This window comes from Crinia signifera, chromosome 2 (assembly GCF_055691185.1).
Source record: "Crinia signifera chromosome 2, ASM5569118v1, whole genome shotgun sequence".
NCBI classification, from domain to species: domain Eukaryota; kingdom Metazoa; phylum Chordata; class Amphibia; order Anura; family Myobatrachidae; genus Crinia; species Crinia signifera.
Window position 1 is genome coordinate 400,064,097 of NC_139218.1, and position 27,539 is coordinate 400,091,635.

The window sequence follows — 27,539 nt, forward strand, 5'->3', positions numbered from 1 at the left end:
TCATAGCTGTGACTGTAGCCCCCATATCAGAGACCAGCAGTCAGTAATGGTGCACATGGGGTCATAGCTGTGACTGTAGCCCCCATTTCAGACATCAGCAGTCAGTCAGTAAGGGTGCACATGGGGTCATAGCTGGGGGACTGTAACCCCCATATCAGACACCAGCAGTCAGTAATGGTGCACATGGGGTCATAGCTGTGACTGTAGCCCCCATATCAGACACCAGCAGTCAGTAATGGTGCACATGGGGTCATAGCTGTGACTATAACCCCCATATCAGACACCAGCAGTCAGTAATGGTGCACATGGGGTCATAACTGTGACTGTAGCCCCATATCAGACTCCAGCAGTCAGTAATGGTGCACATGGTGTCATAGCTGTGACTGTAGCCCCATATCAGACTCCAGCAGTCAGTAATGGTGCACATGGGGTCATAGCTGTGACTGTAGCTCCATATCAGACACCAGCAGTCAGTAATGGTGCACATGGGGTCATAGCTGTGACTAGCCCCCATGTCAGAGACCGGCAGTCAGTAATGGTGCACATGGGGTCATAGCTGTGACTGTAGCCCCATATCAGACACCAGCAGTCAGTAATGGTGCACATGGGGTCATAGCTGTGACTGTAGCCCCATATCAGACACCAGCAGTCAGTAATGGTGCACATGGGGTCATAGCTGTGGCTTGAGCCCCCATATCAGACACCAGCAGTCAGTAATGGTGCACATGGGGTCATAGCTGTGACTGTAGCCCCATATCAGACACCGGCAGTCAGTAATGGTGCACATGGTGTCATAGCTGTGACTGTAGCCCCATGTCAGAGACCAGCAGTCAGTAATGGTGCAGATGGGGTCATAGCTGTGACTGTAGCCCCCATATCAGACACCAGCAGTCAGTAATGGTGCACATGGGGTCATAGATGTGACTGTAGCCCCCATATCAGACACCAGCAGTCAGTAATGGTGCACATGGGGTCATAGCTGTGACTGCAGCCCCATATCAGACACCAGCAGTCAGTAATGGTGCACATGGGGTCATAGCTGTGACTGTAGCCCCATATCAGAGACCAGCAGTCAGTAATGGTGCACATGGGGTCATAGCTGTGACTGTAGCCCCCATATCAGACACCAGCAGTCAGTAATGGTTCACATGGGGTCATAGCTGTGACTGTAGCCCCATATCAGACACCAGCAGTCAGTAATGGTGCACATGGGGTCATAGCTGTGACTGTAGCCCCCATATCAGACACCAGCAGTCAGTAATGGTGCACATGGGGGTCATAGCTGTGACTGTAGCCCCATATCAGAGACCAGCAGTCAGTAATGGTGCACATGGGGTCATAGCTGTGACTGTAGCCCCATATCAGAGACCAGCAGTCAGTAATGGTTCACATGGGGTCATAGCTGTGACTGTAGCCCCATATCAGACACCAGCAGTCAGTAATGGTGCACATGGGGTCATAGCTGTGACTGTAGCCCCCATATCAGACACCAGCAGTCAGTAATGGTGCACATGGGGGTCATAGCTGTGACTGTAGCCCCATATCAGAGACCAGCAGTCAGTAATGGTTCACATGGGGTCATAGCTGTGACTGTAGCCCCATAATGGTGTACATGGGGTCATAGCTGTGACTGTAGCCCCATATCAGACACCAGCAGTCAGTAATGGTGCACATGGGGTCATAGCTGTGACTGTAGCCCCCATATCAGACACCAGCAGTCAGTAATGGTGCACATGGGGTCATAGCTGTGACTGTAGCCCCATATCAGACACCGGCAGTCAGTAATGGTGCACATGGTGTCATAGCTGTGACTGTAGCCCCATGTCAGAGACCAGCAGTCAGTAATGGTGCACATGGGGTCATAGCTGTGACTGTAGCCCCCATATCAGACACCAGCAGTCAGTAATGGTGCACATGGGGTCATAGATGTGACTGTAGCCCCCATATCAGACACCAGCAGTCAGTAATGGTGCACATGGGGTCATAGCTGTGACTGCAGCCCCATATCAGACACCAGCAGTCAGTAATGGTGCACATGGGGTCATAGCTGTGACTGTAGCCCCATATCAGAGACCAGCAGTCAGTAATGGTGCACATGGGGTCATAGCTGTGACTGTAGCCCCATATCAGACACCAGCAGTCAGTAATGGTGCACATGGGGTCATAGCTGTGACTGTAGCCCCCATATCAGACACCAGCAGTCAGTAATGGTTCACATGGGGTCATAGCTGTGACTGTAGCCCCATATCAGACACCAGCAGTCAGTAATGGTGCACATGGGGTCATAGCTGTGACTGTAGCCCCCATATCAGACACCAGCAGTCAGTAATGGTGCACATGGGGGTCATAGCTGTGACTGTAGCCCCATATCAGAGACCAGCAGTCAGTAATGGTGCACATGGGGTCATAGCTGTGACTGTAGCCCCCATATCAGACACCAGCAGTCAGTAATGGTGCACATGGGGTCATAGCTGTGACTGTAGTCCCCCATATCAGAGACCAGCAGTCAGTAATGGTTCACATGGGGTCATAGCTGTGACTGTAGCCCCATATCAGACACCAGCAGTCAGTAATGGTGCACATGGGGTCATAGCTGTGACTGTAGCCCCCATATCAGACACCAGCAGTCAGTAATGGTGCACATGGGGGTCATAGCTGTGACTGTAGCCCCATATCAGAGACCAGCAGTCAGTAATGGTGCACATGGGGTCATAGCTGTGACTGTAGCCCCATATCAGACACCAGCAGTCAGTAATGGTGCACATGGGGTCATAGCTGTTACTGTAGCCCCATATCAGACACCAGCAGTCAGTAATGGTGCACATTGGGTCATAGCTGTGACTGTAGCCCCCATATCAGAGACCAGCAGTCAGTAATGGTGCACATGGGGTCATAGCTGTGACTGTAGCCCCCATATCAGACACCAGCAGTCAGTAATGGTGCACATGGGGTCATAGCTGGGGACTGTAACCCCCAGCTATGACTGAGACCAGCGGACAGTCAGTAATGGTGCATATCAGTCTCTAATCATATACATCTTTGTGACCGACTTAATGGCTGCTTTGTACTTCACCCAGTATTTCTGTCCATTCCCCAGCCTGTCTCAGTTCATTGAGCTCATTGTAATTGCCCCCTTAGAAATCCACCTCCCCTCGTTAGCGCTGTTTACTTCCCGTGGCTTCCCCACGCGGTCATTGAGCATGGTTTTTGATTTGAGTGTGTGGTGTAGGTAAATGGAAATCTCTCCTTGCTGTTTGTTCCCTTTCTCATAGGCCTGTACTGTCCGTGCAGTTACTCCTACCCTTAATTTGTAGGGTCATGGACTGAATTGCTCTTAATCACCCTCCTCTCCTTTTGTCTCCTTTTACGTTCTATCTCTCTCCACCTCTGCTTGCTAAAGGGGAGAAGTGGTTCTTTGTACGGCGGAGGAGGAGCTTCAGTCCCCGCCTCCGCTAGCGCCATCTTTATGCCCGTCCACCCTTTGCACTGACAGTACGAGCCTGTGAGAAACGCATCTAATGTAAGAACACGTTTCCGTCACCTACCTCTGTATGGATCCTACAGGGGCTTAGAAACATATGCTGATTTCTCCTTTGTTCTAGTCTCATGATACGTCTGCGAGACACCCTCAAGCAATGCCAGGACATGAAGACCGACCGAAGCCAGCTGGAGCGTAAGAATGACCAGCTGTCCGAGGAGAACGGAAACCTCTCGTACAAGGTACCTACTTACGTAACTCCTACTTCTGCGGCGCTCTTGGTATAAGGGAAGGCAGTTACAAGTGTGGCGGTCTCTGCGAGTCAGCGTGATAGGTTTAGGCTCTGTTGGACTACTTGGGGTGCGGGGAGGGTTAAAAACTTACAAGGGGGGTGGTTTAAAATCAGGCTGCGTGGTACTGGGGGGGGTTTTAGGCAGCTAAAAAAAAGGTTCGGTACCTCAGAGCCTCTGTCGGGATTCTTTGTATTGGGATTCTGGGGTCGGTCATTTGACCGCTGACCTCATGGTCACAGGGATATCCCGTTACTCTAATTAGTGCCTAATTAGCATCCTCAAATTGGATTCTGAAAAAGGCTATTAAGGTAGGTACAAAATTCTGTCCTGTTCCTAAGCTGTGATAGGCATTTGTCATGTACGAAGGGGTTGGCGCTCTAGCCTGCGGGGAATACTGTTGCCTGTATTAGATTCACAGACGCTCATTACTTTGCCCAGGTGCGGGAATTGTCCAGTCATTTGGCGCAGCTGACCGAAGCCCTCAATGAAACCACAGAGGAGCACGATGTGTCCGCGGCAAGCTGGAAGCAGCAGAAGAGTCAGCTGGAAAATGAGTTTGGCATTCTGGTGGCACAAAAGGTAGGTAGTGATGTGTTGTGTTACTATAGTACCAATGTGTTCATAGACCGGACACCTTATCTCCCATTGCACAGTGCACTGTTCTACCTTTTACAGAGCCTTGAATTCCTCAGTGACATATGGTATCTTAGTCTCAGAACTTGTCCTTTCCCCAAACATGACATTGTATTTCCTGTATCTGCAGAACAGTGTATGTTATCGCCACTTGTCTCTCCTTGTTCTGTACCATGGCAGTGTCAGCCGCTACGCTCTCTGCAATAGATCTTCTATTTCACCTTTTTCTAGACAATCTGAAAATGATGATTAGAATGCGCTGATTATTCACCGCAGCGGGCATTCAGCGTTTCCATGTATAACGTAAACGCTTTTGCCCTTCTGCTCCACGGGAGGTTTCTGTTCTCCCTGAGCTCGTCTTCAGCGTTTCCATGTATAATGTAGTTGAGCTGTGCATTATAATCACGGAAAATACAAGACACTTATGACAAGGCGCAAAACAATAGTTCATTAAATAACGAGCTGCTATTTATTTCCTTGGAGACCGTCAATCTCCTAAATATGCTGAACGTAAATACAAAGAAAGGGTTAGGAAAACACCAGCGCTGTAAGTGAACTACCTTCAATATAGCAGTCCCCGGACAGGATTCCCGTAGTCTCCAACACCTCCTTATATATCCATACACACATGTAGATGTGGATGAATATCAGGAGCCAATGGGAAAAGTTGGGGTCTCTGTCGCCGTGTATTGGCAGACACTTACTTTACGTGAACACGAGGCATCATTTTAAAGTAAGTGTCCTACCACTGTGTTGAGTGCACGCCTGTGTGATAACAGCTGTTTTAAAGATTAAGAAAACACTACGTGTATGCGAGGCGGAATTGTAAAGTAAGTGTCTGCCAATACACAGCGACAGGGACCCTGATTTGCCCGATTGGCTACTGATATTCATCCACATCTACATATGTGTATGGATATAGAAGTAGGTTTTGGAGACGACGGGAATCCTGTCCGGGGACTGCTATATTGAAGCTTACAGCGCTGGTTTTTTCTAACCTTTTTTTGTATTTACATTGTGCATTATAACGCCTGGCCTTATTTTTGGGTGGTCGCACATCTGTGACTTTATGCAGCGGTCTGTATAAAGCTTGGTAATATCGCTTAGTACCTCAGCCCTTTGGCAGAGCTGTCTGTATGTAGCCTCCAATATGACGTCTGCTAACTCTTCAGTGACCTGTAACTCGCCTGTAAGGCTGACTATCTTCATGCGTCTGTTTAGCCACCTCCCACCGCTCCGGAGAGCACAATGCTTTAGCAGGGCACATCCAATATAGTCCATCCTGATTGCAGCTGTGCCCTCCATTGTAGGCCAGTTCTTGCCCCTGTGTCATTGTTTTAGTACATCTCATATTGACCAAGGATTACCCTCCTTGTATGTAACAGAAAGACCTGGAAGAACGCAACCAGATTCTACAGGGAAAGATTTCTACGTTGGAGGATCAGCTGAAGATGGCAGGGGACCGTGGCTTGCCGTCGTCAGGGGAGAGTCTGGGAGATGTTCTGAAGGTACTTGGTTTAGAATTTTGTACATAAAACAGTGGGCACGCAGAACTACAATGAAACCTGTATTAACTCCTCTTAATATTTTTGACTGCCTTTTAGCTGGAACACCTGCAACAAGAGGTTCTGGAGCTGAATACTAAATCAGTGGCCCTTCAGGCTCAGATTGCAGATATGGAAGCGGAGAAGAGTGCGGCATCAGCAAGCTTCGAGTCACAGAGTGCCCGCTTTGAGTCAGAGAAAATGCAGCTGCAGGACATTGTCACCAACCTGCAGACCTCCCTATCGGAGATCACCTTCCAGAAGGAGAGGCAAGACCAGGAGGCCAGGCTGCAAGAGGAAAAGCTGACGTGCCAGATCACCACCCTCAAGCTGGAGATCTCCAAGCTGAAGTCCTCCTTGGCACAGAAGGACCAGGAGCTTTCTGGTCTCCACAGAGACGTGGAAGAGGAGCGAAAACAGAGGGGACAGTTGGAGGATGCGCTGCGCAAACAAGATGAGTCCTCCAAGAAGAGCATTGAAGAACTCAACAGCCAAGTGGACAATCTCACGGGGACTTTAAAACTTACCGACTGCAAATTGCAGGAGCTAACCGTCAAATTGAGCGCCAGCGACCAGCAGATAACGAATCTGCAGCAAGAGTGCAATAAACTGGTTGCCGACAGAGACGCTAGTGTCGCACAGTTCAGCGATTATAGGCAAGCTAAGGAGGAAGAATTGAGTGTCCTTGGTAGAACATTACAGACCTTGCAAAAAGAAAATTCTGCCACTTTGGCAGCACTGGAAGAGCTGAAAAGGGAGAAGGCTGAGCTGGTACTGAAGGTGCAAGAGCTTGATGCCACTATTCTAGACCTGATTGCCAAATGCCAGAACCTGGACTTGGAGAATGTCACACAGACGAAGACCCATAACGCTACCCTGGAGTCCATGAGCTCGCAGCTTGCGGAGAAAGAAGCTCAGTTGAAAATCTACCAGCAGAAAGAGTCCAGCATGGTGCAGGCTACTGAGGAGCACAGCAGAGTTAAAGAGCACTTGGCGTCACTCGAAGACTCGGTAAAAAACCTGAATGAATTGTTGGAAAAGGAGAGAAGATATTCTGCTTCTCTGGAAGGCGAACGGGAGAGGAATTCGGTGCTGCAAGGGGATCTGAAGAAGCTGAACGAAAGCGGCGAACAGGCCCTTGCAGATCTCGCTGAAGAGAGAGCAGTTAGTAAAAAGCTGGAAACTCAGCTCAGTCAGCTAGAGGAGGAACTCCGAGCAAGAACGGAGGACCTGCAGCAGAAGCTGTCTCAGGCATCATCTCAGTTCAGGCAGCGGGAAGATGAGATTAAGACCCTTACAAAGGAACTGGGCAAATGGAAAGAACAAGCCCAGAGCTCCAGCCTAGTGGAAGAAAATTTGGCAAATTTGCAGAAAGAGCACCAGCAAGTCTGCCAGCAGTTGGAAAAAGAGAGGCTAAAAGTGTCCGATATAGAAGCCCAGACAAAGGTGGCCGCGTCTACCCAGCAGGATCAGGTGTCCGAGCTGGAGTCTGCCCTCTGCGCGGCCAGAACTCAACTTGAGGAGAAGGAGGCTCAGGAGCAGAAGTTACTTCATACAATCCAGTCAACAGAAGACAAGCTTAGGTTGGCACAACAGGAGAAAGCAGAGCGCGTTTCACAGCTGGAGACCAGCTGCAGCACCACGGCACAAGAGCTGAAGCTGCTTTCTAAAGAGCTCTCTGAAGAGAAAATGAGGAAGGCCGAGTTGGAAGCCAGCGTAAAGCGGCTTGAAGAGCAGAAGTCAAAAAGAATGTTGGCTTTGGAATCTGAAATTGACTCCATGCAGGCGACCATTAAGGAACGGGAACATGATGCAGAGGAACGTTCTACAGAATTGGAGCGATCTAGAAAGCAACTAGAAGAGTCTATTCGGAGGCACCAACAGGAAGTTACCCAGAAAGACTCTGAGATTTCTCGTCTGGCAGAGGAGAAAGAAAAAGCTGTTTCAGAACTCAAAACTGCGCAGTCCGTTAAAATGGAAGTGAAGGGTCAGCTGCAGAAGTCTATGGACAGCCATAAGAATGAGTGTTCGGCCCTTCAGAATGAGCTGTCCCGTTCTCTTGACCTCATCACGGTGAAAGAGTGCGAGGTGGAGAGACTTGCCAAAGAGCTAGCTGCCAGAGAAGAGGAGTTACAGCAAGTGAAGCAAACTGTGTCCAAGCTTTCAGAAGAAGTGGCATCGTTACAATCCTTAAAAGAACAGGTGGTTGCCCAGGAAGAAAAAATTCAACGCTATGTTCACACCGTTAAAACGACAGAGTCGGAGATCATTCTTTTGAAAGCCACGGTCTGTGAAAAGGAGGAGACGATCCAACATTTGCAGTGCGACGTCCAGTCTAAAATTACGGACCATTCCTCCATCCATGAGCAGTACAAAGCTGCAGTTGGGGATGTGACTGTGCTGAAATCTAAAATCGCAGAGCTGGAGGAAAGGTGCAGAGAGAGTGAAAATGCCCTGAGCAGCGCTCGCAAAGAGGCAGCTGACGCAAAAACTGCCACAATTGAAACTACTTCTGCATCGGAAGAGCAGCAAAGCAGAATCCAGGACTTGTTGTCCAAGTTCCAGCAAGAGCAGCAGAAGACTAGTGAGCTGGCGAAGCAGCTGGAGGAGGCCCGTTCCTTACAGACCGAGAGAGAATCCTCTTTAGAAGCTTTAAAAAAGGAGCTGATCCATAAGGTACAGGAGCTAGAGCAGAGCCAGAAGACTCTAAGCGAGTCGAGCGGAGAGTTGTCTCGTGTTGAATCTGCTTCTCGGGAACTGGAGAAATCCATGGCTGAAGCCAAAAATCAAATTGCCCAATATCAGAAGGACAAGGAAAAGGCATCCGGACAGAGTAACGACTTGCAAGAGAAATTAAAGACAGTGACTGCAACGCTGGCCACAAATGAGCAACGTTACTCTGAGGTCCAGAAGCTTCTGGAGAAGGAGACCGCTAGAAGCATTGGGTTAGAAAAACAGCTGAAGGTTGTCCAGGAAAAACTGGAGACGTCCACTAAAGAACTGTCTGATAAGCAAGGGGCCGTCCAGAACCTGAGCACTGAAGCCTCAAGCTACAGGGAGGAGGCCGAAAAACAGCGGATGTCTGTTGACGGACTGCAGAAGAAGATGTCTTCTCAAGAGGCATCCATAGCAAAGCTGGAGCAGGACGTTAGGACCTGGAAGGAGAAATGCTCCCAGAAGGAAGAGCAGATATCTAGTATCCAGCAGCAACTTAACAACTCACAAAGTCTTCTCCGAGAAGTAGAATCCCTCCGAAGCAGCTACACCGAGCTCAATGCGGAGCAAGCTCAAAGGGAAAGCAAATACAAGGAGGAACTTCTGATGAACCAGAAGACTGCTGAGAGTTTGAAGATCGAGCTAGAAAAGACCAAGGCCGAAGTGTCTTCATTGATGTCCCTTAAAGCTGGATTGTGCCAGAAAGAGGGGGAAGTGGAGACTCTTAAAAAGGAGAAGAATGACTACATTAAGCAGGTCTCTGTGCTTCAGGAGGACATCCAGAAACTACTGGTAGACAATAAGTCTTTGTCCCAATCCTCTAATCAGGAGTCTGAGATGATACAGAGCAAGTTGTCCAAGATCTCCGAGAAGCACCAGCAGGAACTTCAGACTGTCCGGCAGCAGTATGAAAAAATGGTCTCGGAGGGTAAAGTACAAGTGGAAGACCTTAGCCAAAAGCTGGAAGCAGTGACCAGCAAGTATGATCAGGCCAAGACTAGGGTTCTGGATGAAAGGCAGAAGTTCCAGGAGGAGAATCAGAAGCTGTTGGCCCAGGTACCATAATCCTTTATATGGGATAGTATGGGGGGGACGGGACCTGGGTGTGATACGTGTAATCACATGAAACATTCTCAGTGATTTGGGGGACCAGAGAAATAGTGATACTCCTGAAATAAAGAAAAATGTATTAGATGATCCTGCAAATGTTGAAGTTTAGACTCTAGTATTGGCATGTGGTAGTAAATCTGGCTTCGCCAGCATTGACTCCGTATCGGGAAGATGACTGGTTTGTGGTGCATGGGACTCGTGTTAACATTTCCTGTCATGCCCCCTAACAGATGGAGCAGTTGAAGGGCGCTAAGAAGATCGACTCTGAGCAGGTAACGAGTGTAGCCAACCCTCAGCTCCAGCTGCTTAAACGGTGATGGTGCATGCCGCTAACATACCCACTTTGCACAGCGCCATCTCTGGGCTCTCGTTCCACCGCAGTTTTCCTTGGGAACTGTTTGCCAAAAGGCCGCAGCAGGACATGGGATCTCGTGCTGGTGTGCACTTGTAGTTGAGCAGCTTCTGCTCCACCCCGACCAAAAAAATAAGTCCTCTTTAAGTCGTCCGTGCTGCCAAACAGGTTAGAAAACTTCCGTTCCTTTTGGCTTCTTCTGCATTCAAACTCCCGAAATGATTATCCCTATGATTCCCTGTAATTTCTGCCAGCGGAGTGCCGCCTTGGCATCTGGAATATTCCTTTGTAATGACGCCCATGGTCCTGCAAGCTTTATGATAGACCCTCTTAATTCACCCTTATCCGAGCTTTTCCTGTGCATCGGGGGAGACTCTCTTATGCACTGTTCCTCGGCCCTTTCCCGTTTCCCCTGTGTACTGTGAGTTGGTGGACACATGGGGTGTGGAAGCCTACAACAGCCTGCAAACAGTTTTCAATGAAGATCACAGCATTGTATCGTTGCCTATCAGTTAAGGTGCCCATACTATAGGGGAACTTCTCCAAGGGGAGAAGTTACCTGCGATCCCCACTTGGACCTCCCGGATGGCCGGGCTGCATATGATACACTGTATGTTTATGCTGTACCGTATGCAAGCCCAGCCTGCTGAAAGGCTTGGCGATGTGATAAATCTATAGTGCGATCTACAGGCGCTCACAGGAGCACCCAACGCATCGGACCTGATGTCACAACGTGCGACTTGGTCACTTTTCATCCCATTTCTCACCTGATTTTGGATTTACAAATCGCCCTAGGGTAGGGCACCTTTAGTGTATGTCGCGGGGTGAGCACAGGGGCTACTAGTGGTTCTGTGGTGGCTTCATCTGACTCCTTATACTAAACCCGCTCTCCCATTACTAACATCCGTACCATCCTTCTCTCATGGCTTTGGGCTCCCTTCATCCATGTTGTCTTCCACTCTTCAGGTACAGTCTACTCCTGCCAGCTCTCTGACCACGATGAGCCCCACCGATTGGCTCTGTACTGGCTGAGTGGTGCTACTCATCCTACCAGTAGAGGTGGACCACCGCCGTGTCTGGCTGAAAGGCTCGGTCTGCCTCTTTGGTGCATGTGACGATGAGGGACGCTTTGGCAGGACTACACTTACCTGCTAGGAGTATCTGCCTGCCCCCTGTCTGTCATGTAATGATGTCTTCTCGCCTGCTCCGGGGTTGTTCTAGATGTTACCTGGCTTGTTGTTGTGTTCCAGGTGCAGGAGCTGAACAAGCAGCTGAGTGAGAAGGAGAAGACCATCCAGAGTCAGCAGGAGAAGCTGAAGGTACAGACAGTGGAGTGCTCATGGAGTGTCTGGACCTGTTCTGGGATATAGGCTCGACCATACCATGATGGACCACTAGTGGTCGAAGGAGTGTAGTTAGATGCCTATACTTGGTCCACCGCGTTTAGTCTCCCTACGCTCGCCATACTTCGGGCGCACTATTATATTCTAGCTCTATGTCCGCTTGGATAGTAAAGTATGATACAAGTGGTCCTGTATCAAAAAACTCATGTCCACCTTGCTACTCTCAACCACGTTCCTATCGATCATACACCGGTGGCAATCTCCCATCACTGTCTTATCTAGACGCCGTCGACAAAGTTTATGCATCTAACTAGACGCCTTCAACTTCTAGTGGTTAATCATGGTATCGTCCACCTAAACGTGATTGATCCACCATCCACATAAGGTGGAACATCCTGAATTACCCCCTTCACTTTATACCGTTTCTGAAGCCCTTATTGTAATCTCCCATCTGGTCGCTAATGGGGGCATTAAAACCCTGCGTCAGAAGTTCTACCCAGACATTGGCATCCATTGTGCTTTTTAACAAGTGTCTTCTTTTCCTCCCTCTCGTCTGTTCTGTCCCATCCCGTTCCCTGTCCCCTGGTTCTGTCCACGAAGCAGCGGGACAGTGAAGGACATAAAGACTTGGAGAAGCTGCAGAAGAGAGTGGCTGAGCTGGAGGCACAGCGTGAACAGCAGGTGCAGACGGTGGAGCACTACAAAGTCCAGGTAGGCGTCTCATGGGTTCTCCTCTCTCCTGGCAGTTGCTGGTACACACCTTCCTTTGCTGCGGACTGTAGGGCCACATGCGTTAGGCTTCCTGAACTCTGTCTCTATGAATGTGTAGTGTACAGGGAGTTCTGGTTATTGGGGTCAGGAGAGACCTCTAGCTGTGCCTAGTATCATGTCCTGTGCATCTTCTCAGATGGAGAAGGCCAAGCTGCACTATGACGCCAAGAAGCAACAGAACCAGGAGCTGAGCAACGAGCTGCAGAACATCACCCGGGAACAGGAACAGCTGCGCAAGGAGAACTCGGAGAGCAAATCTGAGTCCGAGCGCCTTGCCAAGGAACTCCAGCTCTCACTGATGCAAACCAAGGAGGCCGAGCAGAGCTGCAAGACCCTGACCAACCAAGTGAGGAGCCTGGAGGCGCAGGTAAGCGCTGAGCCCTTCACTGCGTTACCGATGACCGCACGATGCAATACCCAACACCGTTGTCTCTGCCGGTATAGTGCTCTGCTGCTGATATGTAATAGAACGCAAAGGGTTAATATAACAAGGCCTCCTAAAGAAGGGAGAGGCCGCTGTTAAGGTGGCCATACACACGCAGATTTATCTTCAGATCTGGCTGGTTGGAACAAAAACATGGTTATGGATGAGAGCAAATGACAGTTGACCATTTGCTTGGAAATGCTGGAAAACTGACAAACTGTCACTCATCCATAACCATGTTTTTGTTCCAACCACCCAGATCTGAAAATAAATCTTACTAGTGTATGGGCACCTTTAGTAAGCAGTCAGCCTCCAGTACGCCTCCAGTACATTTTATAAAATCATTAGGACCGGATTGGTTGCTATATGATACATATCCCCGTCTCCTCTCTTTCCCCATCGGCCTATCAGTCTTGTTGGTGTAAATATCCGGCGTCAGATGGCCCTAACATAATGGTGCCCAGGATCACTGCCAGTCACCGATCGCCCACGTTGTTGCTCTTTTCCGTTCTCCAGGTGGAGTTCGCTGACCGGCAGCTTCGCGAGTTAGGCAAGTCTCAGGTGGCCACTGATTCGATGAAGAGTCGGGAGACGCTAGGCCCGCCGCGGGTTACCCGAAGCCACGCTGACGTCAGCATTGACAGTCTGGATATGAGCGACGAGGACGACAACCCGATGAACTCTACAAGGTAATGGCTTCTGCCCCACAGACTGGAGGGGGGGTGTCACGATTATCTCTGTCTTACGGAATTACCAGGCGTATATTTGACATGTTGTAACAAATGTTCTGCGCTGAATGTTGCGAATGCGCTTATCTGCGTGTAAGTGGTCCTCGCTGTGACCAATAGCACGCTGTTCTCTTGTGCCCATTCTGTGGTGTTCTAAATGGCGCCTTTCCATACAGGAGGAACGGCCGCTCCAATCAGGAGCCCTCCACCTCTGGCCATTCTGTCAGCCCGGAGGCCCCACCGTCCAGCCGTCTCCCCAGAAAGGTGGAGTCGCTAGAAAGCCTCTACTTCACCCCCATCCCCAACCGTGTCCAGTCCAAGCACGATGCCAGTCTTGGGTCCATTGGTGATCTTTCTCTAGATTCCAGCAAGAAGACCCGTTCGGCCCGGAGGAGGACCACCCAGGTCATCAACATAACCATGACAAAGGTAGTGATCAGCTTCTGTTCTATGGTCCAATAGTTCATATTGTGGGTTCTCCGAGTCTGTAGCCGTACGGCCAAGATGGATATAGATTCAGGCAGAGGAGCGGAGGTCAGGATCCCTGTTTGCTTGGTAATGGGGCCCTATAGCCCTGCAGCTATAATGTAATGCTCGTACATCAGTACCCAGCCACACACCCCTTTCCTTCTACTAATACAGGAGCCTTACCCCCGGGGTGGGGGGTGACCATTAGCCTCCATATGTGTCTGCTTTCATCCTTGCTGCGGTCACATTAAACAGCCCATGAGCGCGTTTACCAACTTTTTGCGCCTGTGTTTACCCCAAAAAATGCTTCTTATTTGCGTTCCTTTGCTGATAAAACACACAAGCAGACATTGCTGATTAAAACTATATCTGGCCGCTGTCACATCCACAGTACAGGATCACTGGATATAATTTTAATCAGCAAGGTCTGCTTGTGTGTCTTATTTGCATAGCGGTCCAAATAAAAATGCATTTTTTGGTAAAAATAGATACAAATCACAGTCCGTGTTCCAGTCTCCTCTCACTCCTGCGCCTGCTGGTAGTCGCCCCGTGGGAAGAGACTGGTTGAGTTGATACATATTTTTCCCTTTTGTGGTTTAGAAAATGAAGGAAGAGGCGGAGCCAGAGAGCGCTAATACCTCCTTCTACAGCCTCCGCTCTGCCCCATCTCAGCAGAACTTACACCAGCAGCCGAGCGGGCGGCGTGGGAGGAAACCCCGGTCGGCCATCTCGGCCCCAGCTATTACCAGCCTCCCGTCCCAGGAGTCTCTGGTGAAATCGGAGCACACCTCGTCTGACGACAGCCTCAATAACTCTGTGCTAATGGCCTTACCCGGCTACCGGCCCCCCACCCGCAGCTCTACGCGGCTGTCCCAGACCGGCAGTGAGTATTCCAACAGCAGCCTCCGGGCAGCGACTGTAGTAAGGGGTGAAGTCCTGAGATGTGATCTCTGTAATGTGTTTCAGGCCGGAGCAGTTTCTACATGAGCACCTGCCAGGATGAACCAGACCCCCAGGAGGACTGGAGTAGGATAGCAGAGCTGCAGCAGCGGAACCGGACCTGCCCCCCTCACCTGAAGACCTCCTACCCCTTAGAGTCCAGGGTATGTGGTCTGTGCATTTCCTGATTGCTGTCAGAGTAGTATTAACCATTTCATGCAGTGCAGTATGTAAGCTGGACAATGAGCACCCCAAGTCATCCGAAACAACATTGCAGAACTTTCCCTGTGCTTGGCTGTTCCCCCAGCTTCTTCCCCAGCCAGGAGAGGGTATCGGTGGTCCGTGTCTGAGAATGGCCAAGATTTCCCCCCATCTCTACAGGGTGGAACCTGCCTCCTTCATTGTTCATTTATAGTCCCCGCCCCATACAGTGCGATAATTATGCTACTGTCAGCAAAGGGGCTTGTGGACGGATCCACCTGCTTCCGATCCCTGTCATTGGCCGGGAGAAGAGAAACGGCTACACAGTGACTGCAGGACTGGGGAGATCAGATGTAATCCATGAACCGTATTTATATATAGCACCAGAACATCAGTGGTTGCTCACATCGGCCGCTGGAGCTTACACTCTGAAGTCACCTGTCCATTTTATGTATATCTTTAGAGTATAGTGGACAAAACACTTAAACATAGTGAGAACATACAAACTCCACACAGATAGCCATTGTCTCCTGATTGTTTCCAAAACTTGGTCTCTAGTAGCATAATAGTGCCAGTGATGAGGATATCCCTGCTTGACCACAGGTGGGTAAAGCAGAATAGTTGTGGTATTAAGTAATCTGTACTTAAGCAAAGGATCCTCTTATAACATGGGCAGGGCATGCCTGCTGTTATAACCACACTGTGACCCTGCTGTCGATTGGTCAGATATCCTGTATGCCAGTGGTTGCCGAGGAACCATTGGGACATGCAGAGGATGTTGTTGAGAGTTATAAAAGGGATCTTTTGTGTATAAGGAGCCCATAATACAGAGTTGCCTCCTTATTGCAGCCGTCCCTCTTCACTTCCATCATAACGGACGAGGAGGTAAAAACTGGAGACCCCAAGGAGACCCTGCGGCGTGCCACCCTCTTACCCAATCAGATCAGAGAGTCCCTGGCAGGCACACGGAGGAAGACCCTGGCACCCGGTGGATTCGAGGAGGCAGAAGGTGGCGTAACGACGAGGCGGCAGAAGCGGGTGACTGAGGAGTCTCACTATGGTCCTGACACCCCCGAGGTGAGAAACGAGTCGGTAGAGGTGGTTCCGTCTCTGACCAGCACACTGTAGGGTTGAGCCAGGGTCTCTGCGATGAATGTTCCTGTGTACTGGGGTGGGGGGCGTTCCATGGTCTCTGACCAGCACACCGTTGGGTTGAGGCAGGGTCTCTGCGATGAATATTCCTGTGTACTGAGGTGGGAGGCGTTTCTTGGTTTCTGACCAGCACACCGTTAGGTTGAGCCAGGGTCTCTGCAATGAATGTTCCTGTGTACTGGGGGTGTGGGAGGAGTTTCATGGTCTCTGACCAGCACACCGTTGGGTTGAGGCAGGGTCTCTGCGATGAATGTTCCTGTGTACTGGGGTGGGAGGTGTTTCATGGTCTCTGACCAGCACACTGTTGGGTTGAGGCAGGGTCTCTGCAATGAATGTTCCTGTGTACTGGGGGGGGGGGGGTAGTTCATGGTCTCTGACCAGCACACCGTTGGGTTGAGGCAGGGTCTCTGCGATGAATGTCCCTGGGGGGGTGGGGGTGGGTGGGAGTCTTTCTTGGTCTCAGAATTGGACGACTTATCCTTTTCTTCCAATAGTCCAAGAAGTCTGCCAGTTGCTTTCCACGGCCAATGACCCCCAAAGACAGACCAGAGACCCGCAGAATGTCCACGGCAGAAAGCAAAGCCAGTACCAGCCAGCAGGTGAGTCGTGCAGCGCGGCTGCAGATACCGGCCACTGACCAGTTACTCCGGATGGAGCTCTGGGCTTCATAGAGCTCATGCTAGAATATCCGCAATCTTCATGTTGTAAGGAAGTTACATGGACTAAGAGTCCAATCCTGCAGGTGGTTCTCCTCTGTGTCTGTACGGTGCAGCTGCATCTGTAATACAGGGTAAGGCTGCTGTGTGTGTGTGTGTGTGTGTGTGTGTGTGTCATGCATCTAATGCGTGGTATGGCTGCAGTGTATGGCGGGCATCTGTACTACGTGGTATGGCTGCAGTGTATGGCGTGCATCTGTGCTACGTGGTATGGCTGCAGTGTATGGCGTGCATCTGTGCTACGTGGTATGGCTGCAGGGTATGGCGTGCATCTGTGCTACGTGGTATGGCTGCAGTGTATGGCGTGCATCTGTACTACGTGGTATGGCTGCAGTGTATGGCGTGCATCTGTACTACGTGGTATGGCTGCAGTGTATGGCGTGCATCTGTACTACGTGGTATGGCTGCAGTGTATGGCATGCATCTGTACTACGTGGTATGGCTGCAGTGTATGGCGTGCATCTGTACTACGTGGTATGGCTGCAGTGTATGGCGTGCATCTGTACTACGTGGTATGGCTGCAGTGTATGGCGTGCATCTGTACTACGTGGTATGGCTGCAGTGTATGGCATGCATCTGTACTACGTGGTATGGCGTGCATCTGTACTACGTGGTATGGCGTGCATCTGTGCTACGTTGTATGGCTGCAGTGTATGGCGTGCATCTGTACTATGTGGTATGGCTGCAGTGTATGGCGTGCATCTGTACTACGTGGTATGGCGTGCATCTGTGCTATGTGGTATGGCGTGCATCTGTGCTACGTGGTATGGCTGCAGTGTATGGCGTGCATCTGTGCTACGTGGTATGACTGCAGTGTATGGCGTGCATCTGCTACGTGGTATGACTGCAGTGTATGGCGTGCATCTGTGCTGCGTGGTATGACTGCAGTGTATGGCGTGCATCTGTGCTACGTGGTATGGCTGCAGTGTATGGCGTGCATCTGTGCTACGTGGTATGGCTGCAGTGCATCTGTGCTACGTGGTATGGCGTGCATCTGTGCTACGTGGTATGGCTGCAGTGTATGGCGTGCATCTGTGCTACGTGGTATGGCTGCAGTGTATGGCGTGCATCTGTACTACGTGGTATGGCTGCAGTGTATGGCGTGCATCTGTACTACGTGGTATGGCTGCAGTGTATGGCGTGCATCTGTGCTACGTGGTATGGCTGCAGTGTATGGCGTGCATCTGTGCTACGTGGTATGACGTGCATCTAATGCATGGTATCGCTTTGTGCGACCGTCTCCTCCATCGGAGGACTAATGTTCTGTTCCTATGCAATGCGTTGTTTGTTCTGTACATTCTTTGGTTGACCTGAAGGGTGCACATGGGGCAGCTGCCATGTTACAGGCTGACCACTGTGGCAGCAGGCGTTTTTGCCTCGCACATCAGTGGTATCAGGCTGCTGCGCCTGTGTGTGTGTTTCTGAACTCCAGCCGTGTATTCGGGGTGGGATTAATACCCAGCATCCCCCGAGCTCTTCCTGCTAGCGGTACCTGGGGACTGGCATTGGGCAGCTCTGGTCTAGATCACGGGTTCATTGTTATAAGTGCATAACCCGCTCTCCTCACTCCAACAGGCAAGCACCAGCCGGCGCCAGTCCATGGCCTTCACCATTCTCAGCACCCCTAAGAAGCTGGGGAGCAGTCTGCTCAAAAGGGGTCTTAACAAAAAGACCACTCCAAAAAATGCTCCCCAGGGAAGGAAACCAGGTGGCAGCGCTGCCAATTCCCCGCACCTCTCAGGACGCAAGTCGTCCGGCAAGAAGTCCCCGAGAGGGCCCGCGGCAAAGTCCCCTAAGATGAGCAAGGTGAGTACTTCCAGCGGTATATATGTTGTATATGCCGTGCCCCTGTGCATGATTATTGGGGTGTAACAGATTTGGGTTTTCTCTTGTACAGGTATTAGAGGAACCACATGTACAGGTAAAGGCGGGGGGCTCATTTGTGGTAGGTGACGGTGCACGAGGTGGCTTGTGAATGGTTTGGGGTTCATCTGTAACTTATTCAGAGAGCACCTGGCTTCTAGTGGACAAGCAGCGTGACCCGGTACCCCAGTACAATAATCACCCCCGCCGCGATATGAAGAGACTGCTGTGTCAGGGGGCCCAGGAGACCCCAGATACACCTGCTTGTCCAGGAAGTGCCTCTTGCCCCTTTCACATCACCAAAATAAATTGTGTAATTGCAGGTTGATGATGTATCGACCCGGGTCAAAGTGCAGTGTGAAAGCACTCAATAACCCAGGTCGACCAACCTGGCAATTGGACCCGCGTTATAAGGGGGGTTAAATCCCAGTCACCCTCTGTATAATGCAAGACCCGGGTTTAATGTGAAAGCACTGGAGTCAGGTTGGACCCAGGATCTCAATCCCGGCATAGCAATGTGAAAGGGGGAATCTCTGATGTCACCGCCTCATTGTGACAGGACGGGCTCAATAACAGATTCAGGCTGCAAGTTGTCTTCATCCACTGTGCGTCGGTAATAGGATGACTGCTGTTACTGGTTACTGGGTGTCTGATAACGACTGTTACTGGTTACTGGGTGTCGGATCACTGCTGTTATTGGTTACTGGGTGTCTGATAACGACTGTTACTGGTTACTGGGTGTCTGATAACTGCTGTTACTGGTTACTGGGTGTCGGATCACTGCTGTTACTGGTTACTGGGTGTCTGATAACTGCTGTTACTGGTTACTGGGTGTCTGATAACTGCTGTTATTGGTTACTGGGTGTCTGATGACTGCTGTTACTGGGTGTCTGATGACTGCTGTTATTGGTTACTGGGTGTCTGATAACTGCTGTTATTGGTTACTGGGTGTCTGATAACTGCTGTTATTGGTTACTGGGTGTCTGATAACTGCTGTTATTGGTTACTGGGTGTCTGAGAACTGCTGTTATTGGTTACTGGGTGTCTGAGAACTGCTGTTATTGGTTACTGGGTGTCTGATAACTGCGGTTATTGGTTACTGGGTGTCTGATAACTGCTGTTACTGGGTGTCTGATAACTGCTGTTACTGATTACTGGGTGTCTGATAACTGCTGTTACTGGTTACTGGGTGTCTGATCACTGCTGTTACTGGGTGTCTGATCACTGCTGTTATTGGTTACTGGGTGTCTGATAACTGCTGTTACTGGTTACTGGGTGTCTGATAACTGCTGTTATTGGTTACTGGGTGTCTGATAACTGCTGTTACTGGGTGTCTGATAACTGCTGTTACTGGTTACTGGGTGTCTGATAACTGCTGTTACTGGTTACTGGGTGTCTGATAACTGCTGTTACTGGGTATCTGATGACTGCTGTTACCGGTTACTGGGTGTCTGATAACTGCGGTTACTGGGTGTCTGATAACTGCGGTTACTGGGTGTCTGATAACTGCGGTTACTGGGTGTCTGATAACTGCGGTTACTGGGTGTCTGATAACTGCGGTTACTGGGTGTCTGATAACTGCTGTTACTGGGTGTCTGATAAATGTTGTTATTGGGCGTCTGATAACTGCTGTTACTGGTTACTGGGTGTCTGATAACTGCTGTTACTGGTTACTGGGTGTCTGATAACTGCTGTTACTGGTTACTGGGTGTCGGATGACTGCTGTTACTGGGTGTCTGATAACTGGTTACTGGGTGTCTGATAACTGCTGTTACTGGTTACTGGGTGTCTGATAACTGCTGTTACTGGGTGTCTGATAACTGCTGCTATTGGTTACTGGGTGTCTGATAACTGCTGTTACTGGGTGTCTGATAACTGCTGTTACTGGTTACTGGGTGTCGGATGACTGCTGTTACTGGGTGTCTGATAACTGCTGTTACTGGGTGTCTGATAACTGCTGTTATTGGTTACTGGGTGTCTGATAACTGCTGTTATTGGTTACTGGGTGTCTGATAACTGCTGTTACTGGTTACTGGGTGTCTGATAACTGCTGTTATTGGTTACTGGGTGTCTGATAACTGCTGTTACTGGGTGTCTGATAACTGCTGTTACTGGTTACTGGGTGTCTGATAACTGCTGTTACTGGTTACTGGGTGTCTGATAACTGCTGTTATTGGTTACTGGGTGTCTGATAACTGCTGTTACTGGGTGTCTGATAACTGCTGTTATTGGTTACTGGGTGTCTGATAACTGCTGTTATTGGGTGTCTGATGACTGCTGTTATTGGTTACTGGGTGTCTGATGACTGCTGTTATTGGTTACTGGGTGTCTGATAACTGCTGTTACTGGGTGTCTGATAACTGCTGCTATTGGTTACTGGGTGTCTGATAACTGCTGTTACTGGGTGTCTGATAACTGCTGTTACTGGTTACTGGGTGTCGGATGACTGCTGTTACTGGGTGTCTGATAACTGCTGTTACTGGTTACTGGGTGTCTGATAACTGCTGTTATTGGTTACTGGGTGTCTGATAACTGCTGTTATTGGTTACTGGGTGTCTGATAACTGCTGTTATTGGTTACTGGGTGTCTGATAACTGCTGTTACTGGTTACTGGGTGTCTGATAACTGCTGTTATTGGTTACTGGGTGTCTGATAACTGCTGTTACTGGTTACTGGGTGTCTGATAACTGCTGCTATTGGTTACTGGGTGTCTGATAACTGCTGCTATTGGTTACTGGGTGTCTGATGACTGCTGTTATTGGGTGTCTGATGACTGCTGTTATTGGGTGTCTGATGACTGCTGTTATTGGTTACTGGGTGTCTGATGACTGCTGTTATTGGTTACTGGGTGTCTGATGACTGCTGTTATTGGTTACTGGGTGTCTGATGACTGCTGTTATTGGGTGTCTGATGACTGCTGTTATTGGGTGTCTGATGACTGCTGTTATTGGTTACTGGGTGTCTGATGACTGCTGTTATTGGTTACTGGGTGTCTGATGACTGCTGTTATTGGTTACTGGGTGTCTGATGACTGCTGTTATTGGTTACTGGGTGTCTGATGACTGCTGTTACTGGGTGTCTGATAACTGCTGCTATTGGTTACTGGGTGTCTGATAACTGCTGTTACTGGGTGTCTGATAACTGCTGTTACTGGTTACTGGGTGTCGGATGACTGCTGTTACTGGGTGTCTGATAACTGCTGTTACTGGTTACTGGGTGTCTGATAACTGCTGTTATTGGTTACTGGGTGTCTGATAACTGCTGTTATTGGTTACTGGGTGTCTGATAACTGCTGTTATTGGTTACTGGGTGTCTGATAACTGCTGTTACTGGTTACTGGGTGTCTGATAACTGCTGCTATTGGTTACTGGGTGTCTGATGACTGCTGTTATTGGTTACTGGGTGTCTGATGACTGCTGTTATTGGTTACTGGGTGTCTGATGACTGCTGTTATTGGTTACTGGGTGTCTGATGACTGCTGTTATTGGTTACTGGGTGTCTGATGACTGCTGTTATTGGTTACTGGGTGTCTGATGACTGCTGTTATTGGTTACTGGGTGTCTGATGACTGCTGTTATTGGTTACTGGGTGTCTGATGACTGCTGTTATTGGTTACTGGGTGTCTGATGACTGCTGTTACTGGGTGTCTGATAAATGTTGTTATTGGGCGTCTGATAACTGCTGTTACTGGTTACTGGGTGTCTGATAACTGCTGTTACTGGTTACTGGGTGTCTGATAACTGCTGTTACTGGGTGTCGGATGACTGCTGTTACTGGGTGTCTGATAACTGGTTACTGGGTGTCTGATAACTGCTGTTACTGGGTGTCTGATAAATGTTGTTATTGGGCGTCTGATAACTGCTGTTACTGGTTACTGGGTGTCTGATAACTGCTGTTACTGGTTACTGGGTGTCTGATAACTGCTGTTACTGGTTACTGGGTGTCGGATGACTGCTGTTACTGGGTGTCTGATAACTGGTTACTGGGTGTCTGATAACTGCTGTTACTGGTTACTGGGTGTCTGATAACTGCTGTTACTGGGTGTCTGATAACTGCTGCTATTGGTTACTGGGTGTCTGATAACTGCTGTTACTGGGTGTCTGATAACTGCTGTTACTGGGTGTCGGATGACTGCTGTTACTGGGTGTCTGATAACTGCTGTTACTGGTTACTGGGTGTCTGATAACTGCTGTTATTGGTTACTGGGTGTCTGATAACTGCTGTTATTGGTTACTGGGTGTCTGATAACTGCTGTTACTGGGTGTCTGATAACTGCTGTTACTGGTTACTGGGTGTCTGATAACTGCTGTTACTGGTTACTGGGTGTCTGATAACTGCTGTTATTGGTTACTGGGTGTCTGATAACTGCTGTTATTGGTTACTGGGTGTCTGATAACTGCTGTTACTGGGTGTCTGATAACTGCTGTTATTGGTTACTGGGTGTCTGATAACTGCTGTTATTGGTTACTGGGTGTCTGATGACTGCTGTTATTGGTTACTGGGTGTCTGATAACTGCTGTTACTGGGTGTCTGATAACTGCTGCTATTGGTTACTGGGTGTCTGATAACTGCTGTTACTGGGTGTCTGATAACTGCTGTTACTGGTTACTGGGTGTCGGATGACTGCTGTTACTGGGTGTCTGATAACTGCTGTTACTGGTTACTGGGTGTCTGATAACTGCTGTTATTGGTTACTGGGTGTCTGATAACTGCTGTTATTGGTTACTGGGTGTCTGATAACTGCTGTTATTGGTTACTGGGTGTCTGATAACTGCGGTTACTGGGTGTCTGATAACTGCTGCTATTGGTTACTGGGTGTCTGATAACTGCTGCTATTGGTTACTGGGTGTCTGATGACTGCTGTTATTGGGTGTCTGATGACTGCTGTTATTGGGTGTCTGATGACTGCTGTTATTGGTTACTGGGTGTCTGATGACTGCTGTTATTGGTTACTGGGTGTCTGATGACTGCTGTTATTGGGTGTCTGATGACTGCTGTTATTGGTTACTGGGTGTCTGATGACTGCTGTTATTGGTTACTGGGTGTCTGATAACTGCTGTTACTGGGTGTCTGATAACTGCTGCTATTGGTTACTGGGTGTCTGATAACTGCTGTTACTGGGTGTCTGATAACTGCTGTTACTGGTTACTGGGTGTCGGATGACTGCTGTTACTGGGTGTCTGATAACTGCTGTTACTGGTTACTGGGTGTCTGATAACTGCTGTTATTGGTTACTGGGTGTCTGATAACTGCTGTTATTGGTTACTGGGTGTCTGATAACTGCTGTTATTGGTTACTGGGTGTCTGATAACTGCTGTTACTGGGTGTCTGATAACTGCTGCTATTGGTTACTGGGTGTCTGATGACTGCTGTTATTGGTTACTGGGTGTCTGACTGCTGTTATTGGTTACTGGGTGTCTGATGACTGCTGTTATTGGTTACTGGGTGTCTGATGACTGCTGTTATTGGTTACTGGGTGTCTGATGACTGCTGTTATTGGTTACTGGGTGTCTGATGACTGCTGCTATTGGTTACTATTTTGTTTTGTGGGGGGTTTTTTATGTGTTTTTGACCTAATCTATTTTTTTCCCTTTTCATATTTCAGTTTTTTGAGCGCAAGCAGAGCCGGAACAAATAACAACAGGACATCGCTTGGAAGGGTGCAGCTTTAATCTATGGACATCCCAGGGGCGGACGTGGTTTTGTATTGCTTTGCTATAACCATGTTAGCAAATTCCAATATTTAATTGCTTTTTGCATGTAGACTTCTGCCTAGCTGCCCCGATATCCCGGGAGAAGCCCCTGTAAATGCTGCTTCTGGTCTGTGCAGCCACAATGGGACGATGTTAATGGTGGGAGGGCCAGAGGAGGATCTCCCGCTGCCTGTGACGTGCTACCAGCCAGGCAATGCTGTTCTGTTTGCCAGATACTAAGCTAACTCTTCTCAGTGCCTTAATGCTGTGGCTCTGTAATTTAGCAATTTTTTTTTTATTTATTAAACCTATATCCTCTGCCTGGCAGGTTCTTCCCTGTGTCCTTCTGTAACGGAGCGGCATCTCTTACTGCCTCTGTGTCAGTGTCGCGTTCCCCAGGAGTGTTGTCAGTGATTGCACCACTCGGTTCTAGGCTGGTGGGCCAGTGAGGGGCATTGCTCTGAAGCGGGACCTCACTCCCCGGAGCCTGGCCTGCTCTATTTCCACCATACTTTGTTTACCCGCTTGTGTTCTAACAAGCCCATGGAACGATGGACTTTGATGACCTCACGGCGCGCTCCTTTGCGTCCATCGGCTCCCACCCCTTCTTATCCTTGGTAGCCGCAGTACTTAAAGTTGAAACACCAAATTAAGACATTTGCCGTCATGAAACCCAGACGTTCCTCCGCGCTACGTCACCTAGGTTTACATCATGCGCGGCGGTATATTGCTAGCCATGTTTAGCCGTTCCTGCTCACTTCCCAGTATTGGCCCTGTAAGCGCCGACCCTTCCAATCCAAGCCCACACGGACGCCGGGATGTAGTGCGTTGGACACCTTCATTGGATTATAGGTTTTGATGCCTTTTTTTAAAAGTTATTTTAAATCAAAGGAAATATTTTCTATCACTGTATATATCGTCATACGTCTCAAGGTTGCCTTTTTCACTTTCACGTATGTTTTCACAATGTACATAGAGAGAATGCCTGTCACCCAGTATGATATTTAATGTATGAATCCGTCCTCCTGTATACCTTCTGCTCCCTGCGGTTAGAGCGGCACCTTTTTTTTTTCCTAGCTCGTCTTGTTTTCAAGAGAGTCTCTGGGAGTTTTAGGCGGCCCCTCGCCTGTGTAAGGACACAGAGGTCCAATACCCTGTTTTCTTCTTAAGAGATTTCCTTTAGGGTGAGGTCAGATCCTTCTGGGACATTGCGATGTCCTCTGAGATCTGCCGATCAGATCACGTGTAGCAGGAGATATATCCTCACAGATTGCACTAAGACCGATGTGATAATGAAGAAGAGATATAAGATTAGTTGCACACCTTAAGCCGATATCACCCATAGACTTTTGTGTCTGCAAGACCGCATTTCCGTTGGCCGGGAATACCCCGTTTAGTGAGGCAGGACACTAGAGGTGGGGATGAAGGATAATGTGTTTTTGTTTTTTAAATTATTATTTGTGTTTCTCTTGGGGGTGATTTTTCAACCTTTCCATCGGGAAACATCTGAAAATTACATTTCATCTGTTCCCTGTCAATTTGCATGATGATGGCGCTGGGGTGGTGCCCTATAATTTTCTGACCTCACTCGCCGTCTTTTTTTAAATTTTATTTAAACCCATATAAACAAATGCCGTTACAAGAGCAGGCTGGGCGCGCTGAGGTCCGGATCCCTTCCTAGTGGTATACCGCATCTTGTGGATGCTGAGCAGGCTCTATGTGTGCAGCGGGGTGGTCTGTCCTCCCCCGGAGACCCTGCGGTTCCGTTGTATGATGACGTCTCACGTGTGTCTGTTATCCCTTATTGCCTAAAGTGTAGATTTACACATTTTTATTTTCCTCCTTTTTTTTTTTTATACTCTTTTTAAACCTCGTCCTCATTGCTTTGTACCATTGTTGAAGTAAAAGTGACATAATCCAGACGGACATACAGTGGAATGTAATAGAGATTCGTCCTCTCTCTGCTGCCGCTATGCTGGGAGTTGTTGTCCATCTTGTTGTAATCTCTGGGATTAGTCGTGTGTCTTCTTCTCATTCTGTAAATAAAGTTATTTACTCATTTACTCTGGTGTGTGTTTATTGCGAGGGTCTACGTGTGATCCGCCTCCGCAGTTATAGGGGTACGGGCCATCGACTTGATCCCCACGGAAGCTGGATGCAGACATCCACCCTGGCTACAGGTTCGGACTGAGCAAGAGTAACAAATCCCGGTCTATGGAGATCTAATTACTGTGAACCATTGATGTCCAACTCGTGGCCCTCTAGGTATTGTGGAACTACACATCCCAGCTTACCCGGCTAGATCTACACTACCTAATAGAATACAGGGCATGCTGGGATGTGTTAACAACAACTAGAGGACCATGAGTTCGGCATCACTAGTGTAAACCAAGGCCGGGGTAGTGGGGTGATTACTGATATGTTACTTGCTGTTCTAAATAAGGCAGAAGGGAAGGAGTCCCTGCAGTCGGGGTGATGACTGTCGGTGTGTTATACCTCCCCCGCTGAGTCGTAGCAGAGTGTAAGGGGGACGGGGTATTATCTGGAGGGGTATGGGGGTGTATTGTGACTGTAGGGTCTATAACCTGAATAGAACTGACTTGTCCACCGGTGGTGGCACCATAGGTGAGGAGAGAGGGAGGAGGACCCAACATAACGTATGCTTCTGTGTAGGTGTGTTTCCATGGATGATTAGTTTCCCTTAGGGAGACCACAACAAGGTTCAGTATTACGTGTGTGTGTGTGTGAGCGCGCGTGTGTGTGTGTGTTATAGCTGGGGTAAAGGTTCTCTTGGTGGAACATTTAACCTTTTCACCATTTTAGGATTAAAAAAAACCCTGCTGGATGGGTGGCTGCAAATAACTGTCACAGTTTCCAGATCACCCAGCAGGTCACATGTTCCAGGTCACTCAGAATATGCACAGGGAGAGTTCACAACTCACATTTCCAGAGCACAATGGTGATGCATTGTAAATGGCAGGCAGATGTTTTTCTACGTAATTCTCTAGCAAACCAGTTACAACGCCATCGTATAATTCTGCAAATCTCCGGCCAGAAGAGCTTACACACCGGCATCACATAAAGAGCTCACTCAGAAAAGTCTTCTTATTAATATA

The 27,539-nt window shown here is 49.0% G+C and overlaps 1 protein-coding gene across 5 annotated transcripts in view; it reads left to right on the plus strand.

The window, feature by feature from the left end:
• NUMA1 (nuclear mitotic apparatus protein 1) overlaps window positions 1–26,486 on the plus strand; it is a 47,003-nt gene extending 20,517 nt beyond the window's left edge. For 2 of the 5 annotated variants that reach the window (XM_083170549.1, XM_083170550.1), the window contains exons 11-27: window positions 3,603–3,720; window positions 4,210–4,350; window positions 5,790–5,912; window positions 6,009–9,719; window positions 10,004–10,045; window positions 11,376–11,444; window positions 12,069–12,179; window positions 12,376–12,606; window positions 13,180–13,352; window positions 13,568–13,820; window positions 14,460–14,742; window positions 14,826–14,962; window positions 15,849–16,076; window positions 16,646–16,750; window positions 18,443–18,673; window positions 18,765–18,788; window positions 24,336–26,486. In XM_083170549.1, coding sequence (XP_083026675.1) covers window positions 3,603–3,720; window positions 4,210–4,350; window positions 5,790–5,912; window positions 6,009–9,719; window positions 10,004–10,045; window positions 11,376–11,444; window positions 12,069–12,179; window positions 12,376–12,606; window positions 13,180–13,352; window positions 13,568–13,820; window positions 14,460–14,742; window positions 14,826–14,962; window positions 15,849–16,076; window positions 16,646–16,750; window positions 18,443–18,673; window positions 18,765–18,788; window positions 24,336–24,368 — 6,013 coding nt within the window. In that variant the 3' untranslated portion in view covers window positions 24,369–26,486. The remainder of the gene's footprint in view (window positions 1–3,602; window positions 3,721–4,209; window positions 4,351–5,789; window positions 5,913–6,008; window positions 9,720–10,003; window positions 10,046–11,375; window positions 11,445–12,068; window positions 12,180–12,375; window positions 12,607–13,179; window positions 13,353–13,567; window positions 13,821–14,459; window positions 14,743–14,825; window positions 14,963–15,848; window positions 16,077–16,645; window positions 16,751–18,442; window positions 18,674–18,764; window positions 18,789–24,335) is intronic. The other 3 variants (XM_083170551.1, XM_083170553.1, XM_083170554.1) reach the window with 3 other exon arrangements.
• The last annotated feature ends 1,053 nt before the right edge of the window (window positions 26,487–27,539 follow it).